The 13,832-nt window shown below is 39.6% G+C and overlaps 1 protein-coding gene across 2 annotated transcripts in view; it reads right to left on the bottom strand.

The window, feature by feature from the left end:
• The window catches only part of LOC127637777 (lysine-specific demethylase 7A-like), a 32,646-nt gene extending 19,817 nt beyond the window's left edge, over nucleotides 1-12,829 (bottom strand). For both annotated transcript variants that reach the window (XM_052119039.1, XM_052119040.1), the window contains exons 1-3: nucleotides 12,732-12,829; nucleotides 821-906; nucleotides 615-732 (exon numbers count right to left, since the gene is read on the bottom strand). In XM_052119039.1, coding sequence (XP_051974999.1) covers nucleotides 615-732; nucleotides 821-906; nucleotides 12,732-12,829 — 302 coding nt within the window. The remainder of the gene's footprint in view (nucleotides 1-614; nucleotides 733-820; nucleotides 907-12,731) is intronic.
• Nucleotides 12,830-13,832: the final 1,003 nt, after the last annotated feature.

Raw genomic sequence — 13,832 nt, 5'->3', positions numbered from 1 at the left:
CATTTTACAATACAATCTATTATTGTGTAACTACATGTTGTTCTGCACAATTCTCACAAGATTCACATTTGCTGCTACTGAGTTTTAGGTACTGTACAAGTAGGTTTATGAGTAGGTGGTAGGGTTAGGGTAAGAGTTGGGGTAGAGTTAGGTTTAGGGGTAAGGTTAACAGTGTAATCACAGATGTAATTAAATGCAGGTACTTTAAATAGAAGTACAATGCAACAAGACACATGTACATAATAAGTACACTGTATCAAATGCTTAAGTACATAGTAGTTAAAGACACATAATATGGGGGGCCTGGGTAGCTCAGCGAGTATCGACACTGACAACCACACCTGGAGTCGTGAGTTCGAATCCAGGGCTTGCTGAGTGACTCCAGCCAGGTCTCCTAAGCAACCAAATTGGCTACTGGTTGCTAGGGAGTGTATAGTCATGGGTTAACCTTCACCTGGTCGCTATAATGTGTGGTTATCACTCCAAGATTAAGGCGAGTCTCTACGCCACCACGAGGACTTAGAGCACATTGGGAATTGGGGAGAAAAATGGAGAACCCCCCATCCCCAAATGAACATATTTAGAAGTGAAAGTAACAGAGGATGCATTTATACCTGGCAAAGCTCCTGGCCTGGAGTTCCTGTACAAACACAGCAGTACCTGCTTGCACTGGTCGCATGCCATCATCTGGCTCTGTGTAGTCATGCCTGTGCCAGTTATTACGCTTTTTCACTGAGAAAGAGAAAAAACAGATTCACAATACTCATCCAGAAACAGAACAACTGCATTTGAGAAGCACACGTTTTAAGGACAATCTTACTCAGGGAGGGTCCATGGATGGGCTCACAGTTGGGACAGTGATAAACATCAATATCAGCAGCATAGTGCTCCACTATCCGAACACAACTGAAACAGAAAGATAAGATGAGCAACCAATATCCATAACCATTCCACAATCAAGCCTTTAACCTTATTGACTGTTTAAATGCTTATATTTAGACTACATTTGGTAGTAGCAGCCTACAATAAAAATGTGTCCAAATCATAAAGGTGAAATTTGTCATTTCTGCACAACTACCATCACAAAACGGAATTGTGTTTGAAATCCAATTTCAAACAGGTTTCACCAATCTGTATTTAACACAATATCAAAGGCTAGCACTGTATGGTATACTGTAATAGGATAATAATCTAAATTGTCTAGAAAACACAATGACGTCAGCAAGAACCCATGTGGGTGGCATAAGTTTTGCATAGTGTACCACTGAATATGTCAAGCATTGTGTGGCTGGACAGTGAAACACTCAGAGCGTTGCATCACAGCTGTGGGATTTCCTCCACCATCCATGTCACTAAAACCGCAGACCAAGCTCTCCAAACTGCCAAACCACAACCAAAACTATAACACTTACCCACCCACACAAACACACATTGTAGGTTCATTTTAGAGCTGTAATGTCAATCTTGTGAGATCAGCAAGCAGAGTTTTGACAGTCCAGTGTCAAGAGGTCACTCACAGACGAGTTTACTGATGCCTAGTCTGATCATTGCTTGTCCTCCCCAACAGCATACATCTTATACTTCAAGAAATCTAGAAAAGAATAATGAACTAATATAGAAATGTTGGTCTTATTTCAAGTCCTTTAGCTTCTAATGTGTACCCTCTAAAAGACAGAAAAGTTGGCACTTCAATGCAAACTGATCACACAGTAGGTTCAAAGGTTTTAAATCAGACGGTTGCAAATTTCTAACCACTGCCTCCAGTTAAAGCTAAAAGTGTTGTCGACAAGTTTCCGGGTGAAATGACCAGAGTGACCAAACATTTAAATATCAGTATTGCACTTAGAATTATTTTTGTGAATGTGATTATGATTTCCAAAGAACAACAGGGAAAGGTGACCACATTTGAATTGATGCAAAAATGTCTAATGGGGGATGGCAATAGTCAGTAATTTGGCAGAATGGGGTCGATTTAAGGGTACATGAACATTCAGAAGCAACATATTCATTTCCTGTATGATCATGATTTTCTATGATTATTGGCAAAGGCCTCTTTAAGAAAGCTGATCTACTCTGCTGCTTTCTTTGTAACGCTTCCGAAGAGCCATTTACAGTCATGCAAGTATAGCTCCAAGGACCAAAATTGCAATTTCTCCTATACATTTTTCAATTAGTAGCCTCTCTTCTCCTTAAGGGGTCACACACCAGATGCAGCAGGTGGACGACATTTAGCTTCCTAAAATTCTAAAGCATTGTTTTCTATGAATGTATGAACACCGCCACTGCCGTTCACCATCGGCCGGCTACGACTTTGGGGGCTTTCTCTTCCACTCTCACACATTTTTCCATTAAAGTGGTCATGTCATGAGAAATCTAATTTTCCTTGATATTTTGACATATAAGAGGTCATTGTACTATAAAAACATTCTGCAAGTTTCAGAACTCAAAACTTCTCTTCAGCCAAAATAGAACATTTCCTGTTTCCACTCTGCCAAAAAATACTCGTTTTGAAATCGGTCACATTGTGTGGTGTTAATTTAAATAGCCCTGCCTCCACATTGAATGTGGTAATATTTTACTGTAGTTTGCTTTTAACCAGATAAAATATTAAGATTGATTTAGAGGAAGTCGATTAAGGTTAGGGTTAGTTAAATGGGGGTCCTCAGGCTGAGGCCCGCAGTGGCGTGATTGATATGCAAAATTGATATTAATAGAAAAATAGTGCTTGAACGTGTGCCAAATCATAATTATATACAATTGCAATCAAAATTATTCAACCCCCATTGCAAATCAGGTTTATTGTCAAAAAATACAGACTTTCAGCTGTTTGCAATAAACAAAAGCAATTGAAATAGCTCAACACAACGAATGCTTCAAGTGGTTTCCCCAAATTAAACAGAAAATGCAACTTATAATGACTTGTCCAGTCTCAAAAATATTCAACCCCTTCATGGCAAGCATCTTTAGTACTTAGTTGAGCACCCATTTGCTGTTATGACCTTCTGCAAATGAGATGCATAGCCAGAAACCAGCTTCTGTCAGCATTCCTGAGGAATCTTAGCTCATTACTCATGAGCAATTGCCTCCAGTTCAGTAATATTATTGGGTTTACGTGCTGCAACCACCTTCTTCAAATCCCACCAGAGATTTTATATGGGGTTCAAGTCAGGTGACTGATGGCCACTGTAGAATCTTCCGGGACTTCTTTTGCAACCAAGCCTTGGTGGAATTTGAGGTATGCTTGGGATCATTTTCCTGTTGGAGGGTCCAATTACGCCTAAGCTTGAAGCATGAAGTTTTCTCCTAGGATTTCATGATGCATCAATTAATCCATTTGCCTTCCACACGCTGCAGGCTTCCAGTGCCAGAGGATGCAAAGCAGCCCCAGAGCATCACCGAGCCACCACCATGCTTGACTGTGGGCAGAGTATTCTTTTCAGCTTATGCTTAGTGTGGTGGTGGCATAGTGGCTAAAGCACAGGGCTGTCAATCAGAAAGGTTGCTGGTTCGGCGTACGTCTTGGAGTTCTGGCATGGAAACCTTGTGCGTTTAGTACGCGCTTTACTGTGCTCACTGAAACCTCAGTGCCTGTTGCCACCTAGTCTTGCTGCAGGTCTTTTGCAGTCACTCGAGGGTTTTCCACAACCTGCCCTCTCAGAAATCTGTTTGCAGCCGTTGATAGCTTCCTTTTTCTACCCTGTCCAGGTAGTGTTACCACGGTTTCCTTAACTTTGAACTTGTGAACTATGCTTCCAATGGTGTCTCTAGGAACATTCAGTGCCTTCGTTATCTTTTTGTATCCTGTTTCTTGTTTGTGAAGGGTGATGATCTCTTCTCTTAACTTTATGGACCATTCTTTTGACTTAGCCATATTTCTAACATGCAGTCAAACGTGACACTTAAACACCTAGCCAGATATTTCATGTGTTCCAGCTCAAGAACACCTGGTGCAACTAATGATGCCCTTGATTAGTTGCATCAGGTGTGCTTGAGACAACACCTGTTTTGCATATTTGTGCTGTTGTGAGGGATTCTATACAGGGGTTGAATAATTGTGAGACTGGAGAAGTCATTACAAGTTGCATTTTCAGTTGAATTTGGGGAAACCACATGAAGCATTTGTTGTGTTAAGCTTTTTCATTTGCTTTCATTTGATATGTTCATTGCAAACAGCTGAAAGTCAAAGACAAACAATTATGCATTTTAGCACATCTGCACCTGGCTACCTTACATGCAAAAGTATGTGCATGGGTGTCTAACTCTGGCATTTCTCGGTGCGGTCAGCGACTCTTCTATGAGTTGAACGAATGTCCCGGTCTAAGGGGGAGGGATGTAAACTGAACCCGGCTGATGCACACTCTGTCGCGGGGCTGCTCATCCCTCAAGCATGCATGCTTAACGGAGCTAGATTATAACGCAATGGCCCTTGATAATATATGCGTCACTGTGCATTTCTGATCATGAAGTAAATTGGCAATATGCAGCTTTATTAATAAGAGTTTGTTTTTTTGTGAGTTAAAGATGGATTGAAGTGAACAGAAAGGTAAGAGAGGGTAGTCTTCGCCCAATTATACACTGAAACAAAATAAGTTTGATTTGTTTTGGCTTGTTTTCCAGTAAAAATATCTAAAACTCATTTAAAACAAAATGTACATTTACTTTAGGAACTATACTGCAGAAGAAGAAATATTATCAGAGAATGTTGAATACGTTATTAAAAATACAAATATTTTTAAATATCTAAAGCTCCTTTAAAAAAAGATGGATTCTATAAGATAATTAGACTTGCTTTTAGAGAATAGATCTTGAATAGAAGTATATTTTGTCTTTACTGCACTGGCAGAAGTATAACCAAGTGAAAAAATGCACTGATATACAAAATACACTTATATTTAAAGATACATCATCTTAAAGCAAGTCTAAATATCTTATATGTTGCTTATCAATTAAATGTATCTTGTTTTAAGGATTTTTAGACAACTTTAAATAAATGGAAAACCAGACAAAAAGAGTTAAGATATTTTTTGCAGAGAATTTCTTTACTGAAAAAGTATTTATCCTGTTAATTCAGTGAATGTCATTTACAGGTATTTTTAAAATAGGATTTTGTCCTCTTTATTGTTAGTAAGCACGTTTAATACAACCTTTTAATTCGAGCCACAAGCTGAATAATCGGTTAAGAGCTAATGATTAATCGTTGCAATAATCGCCAAAGTCGAATAATCATTCTAATAATTGTTAGTTGCAGTCCTACTCTGAAGGAGACTGTGGAACAGATCCTTATAGGGTCTCTACTGTCTCTAAGTGATGAAGCAGCTGTACATAACCGAAGCATCGCGTTCTATAGATTACTGGGTGCTGGTGCATACATGCCTGAAGGAAAAGTGTAAAGAAAATTCACGAAGAAGTTCAATTTCAGCAGTTTTAATGATGCTGCCACGAATGCTTTGCCTCTTTCCTCTTTTTCCACTGTCAGAATTGAGGGATAACAAAGCGTGGATTCTCTGATTTGGGGCTGTTAAAATCAGCAGGGGACTTCAGCAGAAAGGTGATTCTCCTCAAAGACAGAACAGCCTTTGAACACAGCCAGAGGACTCAGAGAGCTGCTGTCTTAGCTTTGATCTCCTCATTATTGCAGGAAACTTCAAGAAAGACAAAGCAGAATCAGGAAGCAGATAGCTCTTGTTGTCCCTGAAGAGGTCTAGCTAGAGCAATTCCCTCTAAAAAATGCAGACATCTAACCGTTCCTTGAAAGAAATTCCTTCATAAACAGGTCAATGCAGTCAACACTGGGCAGGTACAGATGGAAGGAACTTCTACAGCTTTTCAAGCATGTAATGTCAGAGCCATTTTTATGTCCATGTGAAGTGGTTTCAGTGCCAATCTCACCAGGATCTTGCATAATTTCTTCTGATTACTTAAACCCAGTCTAAACTCTCCCCTTTTCTAATATGTTCATATTAGGTGTCTTTTTTGGGGGGGATTTTCTTCCTTTTTCTCCCCAATTTGGAATGCCTAATTCCCAATGTGGTCCAAGTCCTCATGGTGGTATAGTGACTCGCCTCAATCTGGGTGGCGGAGGACGAATCACAGTTGCCTCCATGTCTGAGAACGTCAATCCACGCATCATGTGGCTTGTTGAGCGAGTTACCGTTGAGACGCTGTGTGTGTGTGTGTGGAGGCCCACGCTATTCTCCATGGCATCCACAGAACCACACATAAGTTACCAGGAGGAGGTTACCCCATATGACTCTACCCTCCCTAGCAACCGGGCCAATTTAGTTGCTTAGGAGATCTGGCTGGAGTCACTCAACATGCCCTGGATTCAAACTTGCAACTCCAGGGGTGGTAGTCAGCATCAATACTCGCTGAGCTACCCAGGCCCCCACACAAGTGCTATTTTTGGAAACATTCTGTAACGTTCCATTTAAAAGTATACAAACACATTGGGCATCCATAGATGCTTTCTCATTAGAAAACTGTTTGAGACAAAATGACAGACGGTAACAGATGCCGAGGTAGGTTTGGTCAGTTTAGAAGGCCAAAAATAGAGAGGTGTCAATCTGATTAGCCTGGGACATTTAAACCTTGACTGTCTGATATTGCTTTCCATCACGTTTATGCACAAATAAGTCAAAATTGGAAGCTTTTACATGTAATGTTGGGATTTTCTGAATTTGCATTAAGTAGCCTATTGCATTTTCATCAGAGCTGTGGTGAATTAGGCTGTGCAGGTGCTCAGGACATTTAAGATCTTTCAACCTTATTTCATCAGTCCACAAAACATTTTCCCAATAGCATTGTGGTGTGTCAACATGGTCTTCGCCAAACTTCAGGCACGCGGCAATGTTTTTGTTGGAAAGCAGCAGCTTCCTTTGTGGTGTCCTGCCATGGACACCATGCCTGTTTAATGTTTTCCATATAGTGGACTCATGAACAGATATGTTAACTAGTTTCAATGGTTCCTTCAAGTCTTTAGCTGTAACTATAGAGTTCTTGTTTACTTCATTGAACATTCTACAGTGTGCCCTTTGCGTCATATTGGCTGGATGGCCACTTTTACGGAGCGTAGCCACAGTACTAAATTTAGTACATTTATAGACATTTTGTCTAACTGTGGACAGATAAAGATCAACAACTTTGCAACCCTTTCCAGTTTCATGCAAAGCAACAATTCTTGATCATAGGTCTTCTGCGAGGCATTGTTCACATCAGCGGATGCTTGTGAATAGAAAATGTTTGAGTGCTTTTTATAAGTCAAAGTAGCTCTAACCCACACCTCCAATCTCATTTCATTAATTGGAGGCCAGGTTTGCAAACTCCTGACTCCAAACAGGGGCTGGATTGTATGGTGCCGTGACTCCATCTCGGTCTGTGATCCAGTCACCTGGGTATCACAGAAAGACATGTGATGACACAGAACAGTTGGGGGAGGAGGCTTTAAGGATGAATAACATTACACCCACACTACTCCGCCGAAGAGAAGAATAGACAGCTCAAATCCCACCCCTCTGTTAGAGAATGCACTGATGTTCTTAGCAGTTTACCACATAGCAAACTTTGAGGATAATATACAGACACACATAAATCTCGTGGCCAAAAAGCACTTCAACATCACAATGCCATAACAACCAATGGGATCTCTGTGTTTTAATTGAGCTCTGACTTTCTCAGATGAGGCATGTCAATTAAAGAATAATTGAGAACATGAATGAGAATTTTTTTTTTAAGTGAGCTCCATTTTCTTGAATCAGACTGTTAATTATATGCTATAGGCTACATTTTTATTCATCCATGAGGTGTATCTTCCTTTCTGAATTGCTTCGGTCTTCTTTCTGTCTGTCTCTGTTTCATAACACAATGTGAACCAGGTCAGTGTGCCACATGTCTAGAGTTGAGTCAGCCATTCTGTCACCTGAGTAACTGATTAACTACCCACCAGAGAACCACACTGAGAAAAAAAAAAAAAGAAAAAGGAAGCGAGAAACAAGAGTGTAAAAATGAACCCTCTGAAGACATTTACAGGGAACACGTTATATCAGTATGCTCTAGATAATTACTGTAATCCATTCTAAATGTTTAGAAAACATTACTTACTATACTTTAAGCAATCATGAACAAAATTCATGTTAAAATGGTCATGGCTAAATGGTCAGGTATTAGACATGACTAAACATGCAGCCAAATGCCTGCAACCCCTTCAGCCATGGCTATTTACATAATATAGCTTGGCATTTAACGCCTTTTTAAAGGTTAAAATTAAGGACATCAATTTACAATAAAACTATTTTATTAGAACAATTTATTGAGTGCCATCCTTATGCTACTAAATATAGCGCAGTCACATTCGTTCAAACTAGTCACAGCAGTTTGGGCTGTTTCCAAGCGAGAAAGATACCCTAATTGTTGGTGCGAGGTAGTAGTTAAGGCTAGGGTATACTTTGTTTGTCCACATCATGCCCTTGCAAAAGGTCAAACAATTTTAGTGCTCTATTGATGGTGAGCCCTCTACGACTGCTTTTTGATACTCTTTAGTACAGTCAATGTTATGTGCATGTGCAAATGACGCACAAAGCCGGCGACCATCTGCGTCTAGAAAAATTGGCCTGCACACAGTCAGTCCATGCATACTGTGCAGACTACAAATTTGCATCATGCACACTGTGCGCGAGACATAGCGGCATGCAGAACACCATAGCGTATTTGGGCCTTAATACACACAACAGCATTTTGGTGACAAAACGTGACAAATATCTTGAGATAAACACAAGTATGCGAATCATGGTAAGCAGAACAATTGACTCCAGAGCACTTTGTGCCATAACATTTTCAATTGCTCAACTTTCTTTCTTTAATAATAATACAAAATAAATATGACAGAATTTACCATTTATAGACAGTATTCTTTAACAATGATCAAACAGAAGAGCAGTCAACTAAACTCTAGAAATTCACAGAGCAGACAGGGGTCAGAAAACCAGGCCCAGATGACTGAATGTCAATCTTCAGGGTGTCTCAGGTCTGCAGCTGTCTAAGCTTTTGTTGAGACTCAGAAGCACATTTAGGACTTAATGAGACTTAATGACTTAAGTTGCCACATACTAATGAACGGAGTACCAAAAAGAGGGAATGTTTTGAGCCTCCACCTTGGCTAAAAAATGTAGCATGTCCTTAAGTGATTAAAAATCCCCTTTTTGTCTTCATGTTCTTGTTAAAAGTGCAGAGTCTTCGTTAGGCAATCTTTGACAGATCCATTGTTGTAAATGATCTGTAAACACACAGAGGCAATGACAAGTCAGAGTCAAGCTTAATGAACAATCGGAAGGCCCAGTGACAAGCCATGCATAGTATAATGCGTTTGGACTCAAAACTATGAGTAATCCATGGTCAGACAAGTCTGTTTTGTGGGAGGGTGGGACTGCAAGTTGGGGTGTGTGTGTGCACACATCTGCTGACTCCATGTGACCCCAAGACTTTCTTGATTTAGGCTAGTGTATACTTCCTTTTTCCACGTGCCATTGCGTCTTGCACGTGGTTGAGCACACACAGCCTGTCAAAGTAAACTCTTAACAGCGAGCCCATACTGATGCGTTCAATGTATGTGCTCGATGATATTATTTTACAAAGACTCGGACTGTCCGCATGTCTACGAAAACTAGGCAGAGAGCGCAGCGAGCGTGGACTGATGCCGAAATTTGCATGATGCAGAAAACCGAAGTATACTTTGGTATTTAGGGTTCCTCCCTGCCAGGCTCAAACACAATAGGCCTACATCCCAAATATTTAACCTAGTTCTTGCTAAAACTGCTTGGGGCACAGTGCAGGTCCTGCCTGCTATCCCAACAATGGCAGACAAGGGGAGAGTTTAAGAAACCTGCTTGGAAACAATCACTATTTTTGCAGTTCCATTTGGTGCCACTAGTGATGCAGAAATTACACGTCACCTTTAAGATGAATAGTTTTGGGTGCCAAGAAAGGTTCAAATCAATTGATTTCAATGGAAACGGTGTGTCACTAGGACATAAGATAAAAAAAACTCAACGTGTGGCAGGGCGGAGGGCGGGGCCAGGTTGTGATGCTACATACCCTGCCCCCAATCAGGCTAATTAAGCCTCCGAGAGGGATAAAGACTGATCGGATATGGCAGTGCAACAGAGAGAGAGAGAGAGAGATTTACTGGCAGCTGCCCGACACCTGTGTGCGTGTCTTTTGGTTAAGTTTTAAACTATTATATATATATATTATCAAGCCAGTTCTTGCCTCCTCTTTCCCTTTAATCCCTTTACACAAGGGTTTGCAAAGGTCTGACAAGCATTGACCAATGAGAATCTTAGAGAGCAGTGTCTGATTGTACTTTCGTGAATCCAATTTGCTGTATTCCTGCTTGAGTACAAACTGATTCCGCTGTTTCTACATTCTCAAAATGCATCTTAGGCATTCCTAATGGTAAAATGCTCCACGAGTGGTTTTTCTAATATTTAGGCACCCTAAAGATCACCTGAACCAAGGGTGAAAGGAGAAATTGAGTAAAAAATGCTTTATATACACAACACAAGGGCTGTTAAAGAAACCCCCTCAATTAGTTTGAAACATCGCTATAAACCAATGCACTTTCCAACTGGCACTGCAGCATAAAACCATAAGTAAAGATGATTAACTGCTGATTGAACATTTTACCATTTAACACATATTAATGTGTTGTGGCCTATTCAAAATGCTCAAGTCCATACGATGCGTTTATTTTTTCTGAAAAGGACAAAAGATGGTTGAGTCCCAAGATCTTTACAGACCGTTTAATGAACTTGAAGGTCTTCCATCAATCAGCAGATCTATGGCCACATAAACTCACCTGTCAGCCTCAAAAAACACAGCTTTTAAGAGCTAAAAGTGATGTATCATTATACAAATAAGAACCTGCAATAACTCTCCAGCTTAAATGGGTTCTGAGGAGAACTAAACGTAGTATTAGACTCCTTCCCTCAGGGTTAGATTAACTTTCATCTTTTAGCCTATATTGATTGATTCACAGGTTCAGGCAAGTTCCGGCAAAAATCTACATTCAGCAACACTTTCTGCTATACACTAAAAATACTCACTAGAGTTTCACATCTCTGATTTCTTAGTAATGCTGCGGAGAAAATTGTGACATGTCAAGTGAAGAGTGAAGTGAGACTGAGCCTGTGTCATAACACTTTGTGCGTCACTGACACTCCAACACTACGTTGTTCCCCTACTACTGTTTGGAGGGGTTTGGAGAAACTGGCAACACCGCTAAGTTATGCAAGATAATTCTCAACTCCTGCCCAACTTTACTACAGTAGTTAGTTCGCAAGACAGGAAGGGAAGTTGAGACAATGGTCATTAATAGAGAAGACTCTGTTACGAAGCTTAATTGCTTTTAAGTTTGCCAATATACCAACACATAGTGTGCGAAGATAGCTTTTGTTTATTTGTGCATCTAGTTTTCACAAATTGAACTAGGCCTAGAAATGCTTACAACGTACCAATTTGGATCCTTCTTGACACATGGCACATTGTGATAGAGAATGGGTTAAACACGACAGGATCAGGTCTGATTATCATATTCCTCTGCGGAAAGACATGTGCGCACCGATTCGTTTGCATACAGGCTACTTGTCAAGGCAATCAATTGACGTCTACTGTTTTTTAATTATGCCCATTATTACAGCTGAACCCTAAAGCTTTAAGAAGTGAAATAAGATTCATCCTCATTAGTATCCCAAGTTCAAAGAGTTACTATATTTGTGAGGACAGTTTAAGAAATGTGACCCTCTCTTGTGTAGCAAAACAAGCATGCACACACCCACATCAATCCAATTCAAAATGATAAGGCTCTTTGTTTCTGATTAGATAAACTGGACTGAATTAAATGGAATCAAGGTCAAATTACACAATATGTGATAACATTAATAAAGCTTTGAGGAAAAACAGTAAAGAAATGCTATCACTTATCCCATGGTAACCATAGTTTCCATAAAAATACCACTGGTATTGTGATATTGCCATAGTGTTTTGAACATACGTACAATGTTCCATAGCATTATTTGAAGCATCATGTAAAGTCTAAATGGCTTATGGAACATTAATATACATGAATAATCAGTCAGTCCCAATTCAAGTACCATGGTAATACCATCTGACACTGTCACTGCTCTATGGAACCGCCAAAGCAAAAATACAAATGTACCAGTTTTACTGTCATTATAATAATGGCATTCGCCAGAAACTATGGTTACCATGGTAAATATTAGTAAGAAACAAGTACATCCAGCAAACAAGCATGACTAAATAAAAAAATTAAGCCAATTTCCATACTAAAAACAAAAACAAAACACACAAGTTAAAACAAGCAGAGAAAGTGAGAAAATCTGATAACTCCAGGTATTGTCCAGATTCATATAACACATTGAGATGAGCCATGTGGCTTTTTGCAGCTTACTACCAAAGTAAAGGAGCATAACCTAATAAAGAGGGACGGATATAGTTTGAAAATAAATGATTACCGATATTTCTGACATAAATCGATCAATACCGCTCATAACACATGAGAGCCAAGCGTGCTCGCGCACCGTCATATTTAAATACCCTCAACGCGCGTCACCCGCACTTTCACATGACACCCTACATTTACACCAAAAATAACGATATGGCAAGGCTGCCTATACAGAACAACCGTCATACATCTGTTGGTGAGACCATAATTTCCATACCTGCCGTGGAACCAATCCTTACAAATGTCGCATTCGATCATAAACAGGCTAAAATCGTAGGGCTGCCGGCAGACACAGTAGAGCTGGGCAGCCGCCATCTTCCTAATGTCCCTAAACAACGCTGAGCACGGTATGGGCGGAGTTTATGTCGGCGGAAACTACCGAAAGGGGAAATATGGGCGGCCTTAGCGTCACCGGAAAGGGACGAAGGAAAATCCAACTAGAGCATGGGCTAAAAACACCAAACACTAGTAACGTTTCGATAAATGAAGATAAACTGTAAGCGTACATCGTCTCATTAAGTTGAAATTATACACGGTATTACTGTTAAAATCTTAAAACACCATTTTAGGGTCTTGAGTTTTAGTTCTACGCCGAAACCGATATATAGTGACAGTGCAAGTTCGTTGACCTACTAACATAATGTCGAATGACACTGTGGGATTGCCTGAGGCTTGACACTAAAAGGGCAGATGTATGATATGAACTTTAATTCAGGTTTATCACCACACAACGCTACTACAACAAAACTACTACATTTTGCCTAACAATATTACCTTTTTTAAATAACATATTTAATATTTCTATGTGATATGATTATTTATTATATTAGATTGACACGATATAAAAATATATCACTTCAAAATATGTACTGGTAATTTGAACATTCGAAAAGAATATACAAAATCTAAATCAGAAAAAGCGTGCTGCACGTGCCCTACGTGATCAGATGCTCTGACATGCGCAGACTGTCACTGGGTGAAAGGAGGACAAATGCGCACGTCATACAGCAGACAGACAAGCTGTCATGTCATTGCACAACGATTTCAATGATTGCAATTTCAGAGTGCTTTTTTGGCATGACTGTTTCACATACTGTATTTCCAAAGTATCAATACAGCTATCAGTAACAATAAATAAAAAGTACTGCTATAAAATAAAATAGCGTCATAAGATTAACAAAAAATAGACCAACTTTTCATGAAGTGCCTGTGCAGATTTACAACGAGAACTGTTTTTCAGTTTTCATTTAACTGAAAAAAATAAAAATAAAAAATCAAATCAAATATATATACATGCAAAACATTTTGTTGTCTTGTG

The sequence above is a fragment of the Xyrauchen texanus genome, chromosome 45 (assembly GCF_025860055.1).
Source record: "Xyrauchen texanus isolate HMW12.3.18 chromosome 45, RBS_HiC_50CHRs, whole genome shotgun sequence".
NCBI lineage: Eukaryota > Metazoa > Chordata > Actinopteri > Cypriniformes > Catostomidae > Xyrauchen > Xyrauchen texanus.
The sequence above is the reverse complement of the archived record's forward strand: the minus strand, read 5'-3'. Positions and strand labels throughout refer to the sequence as shown.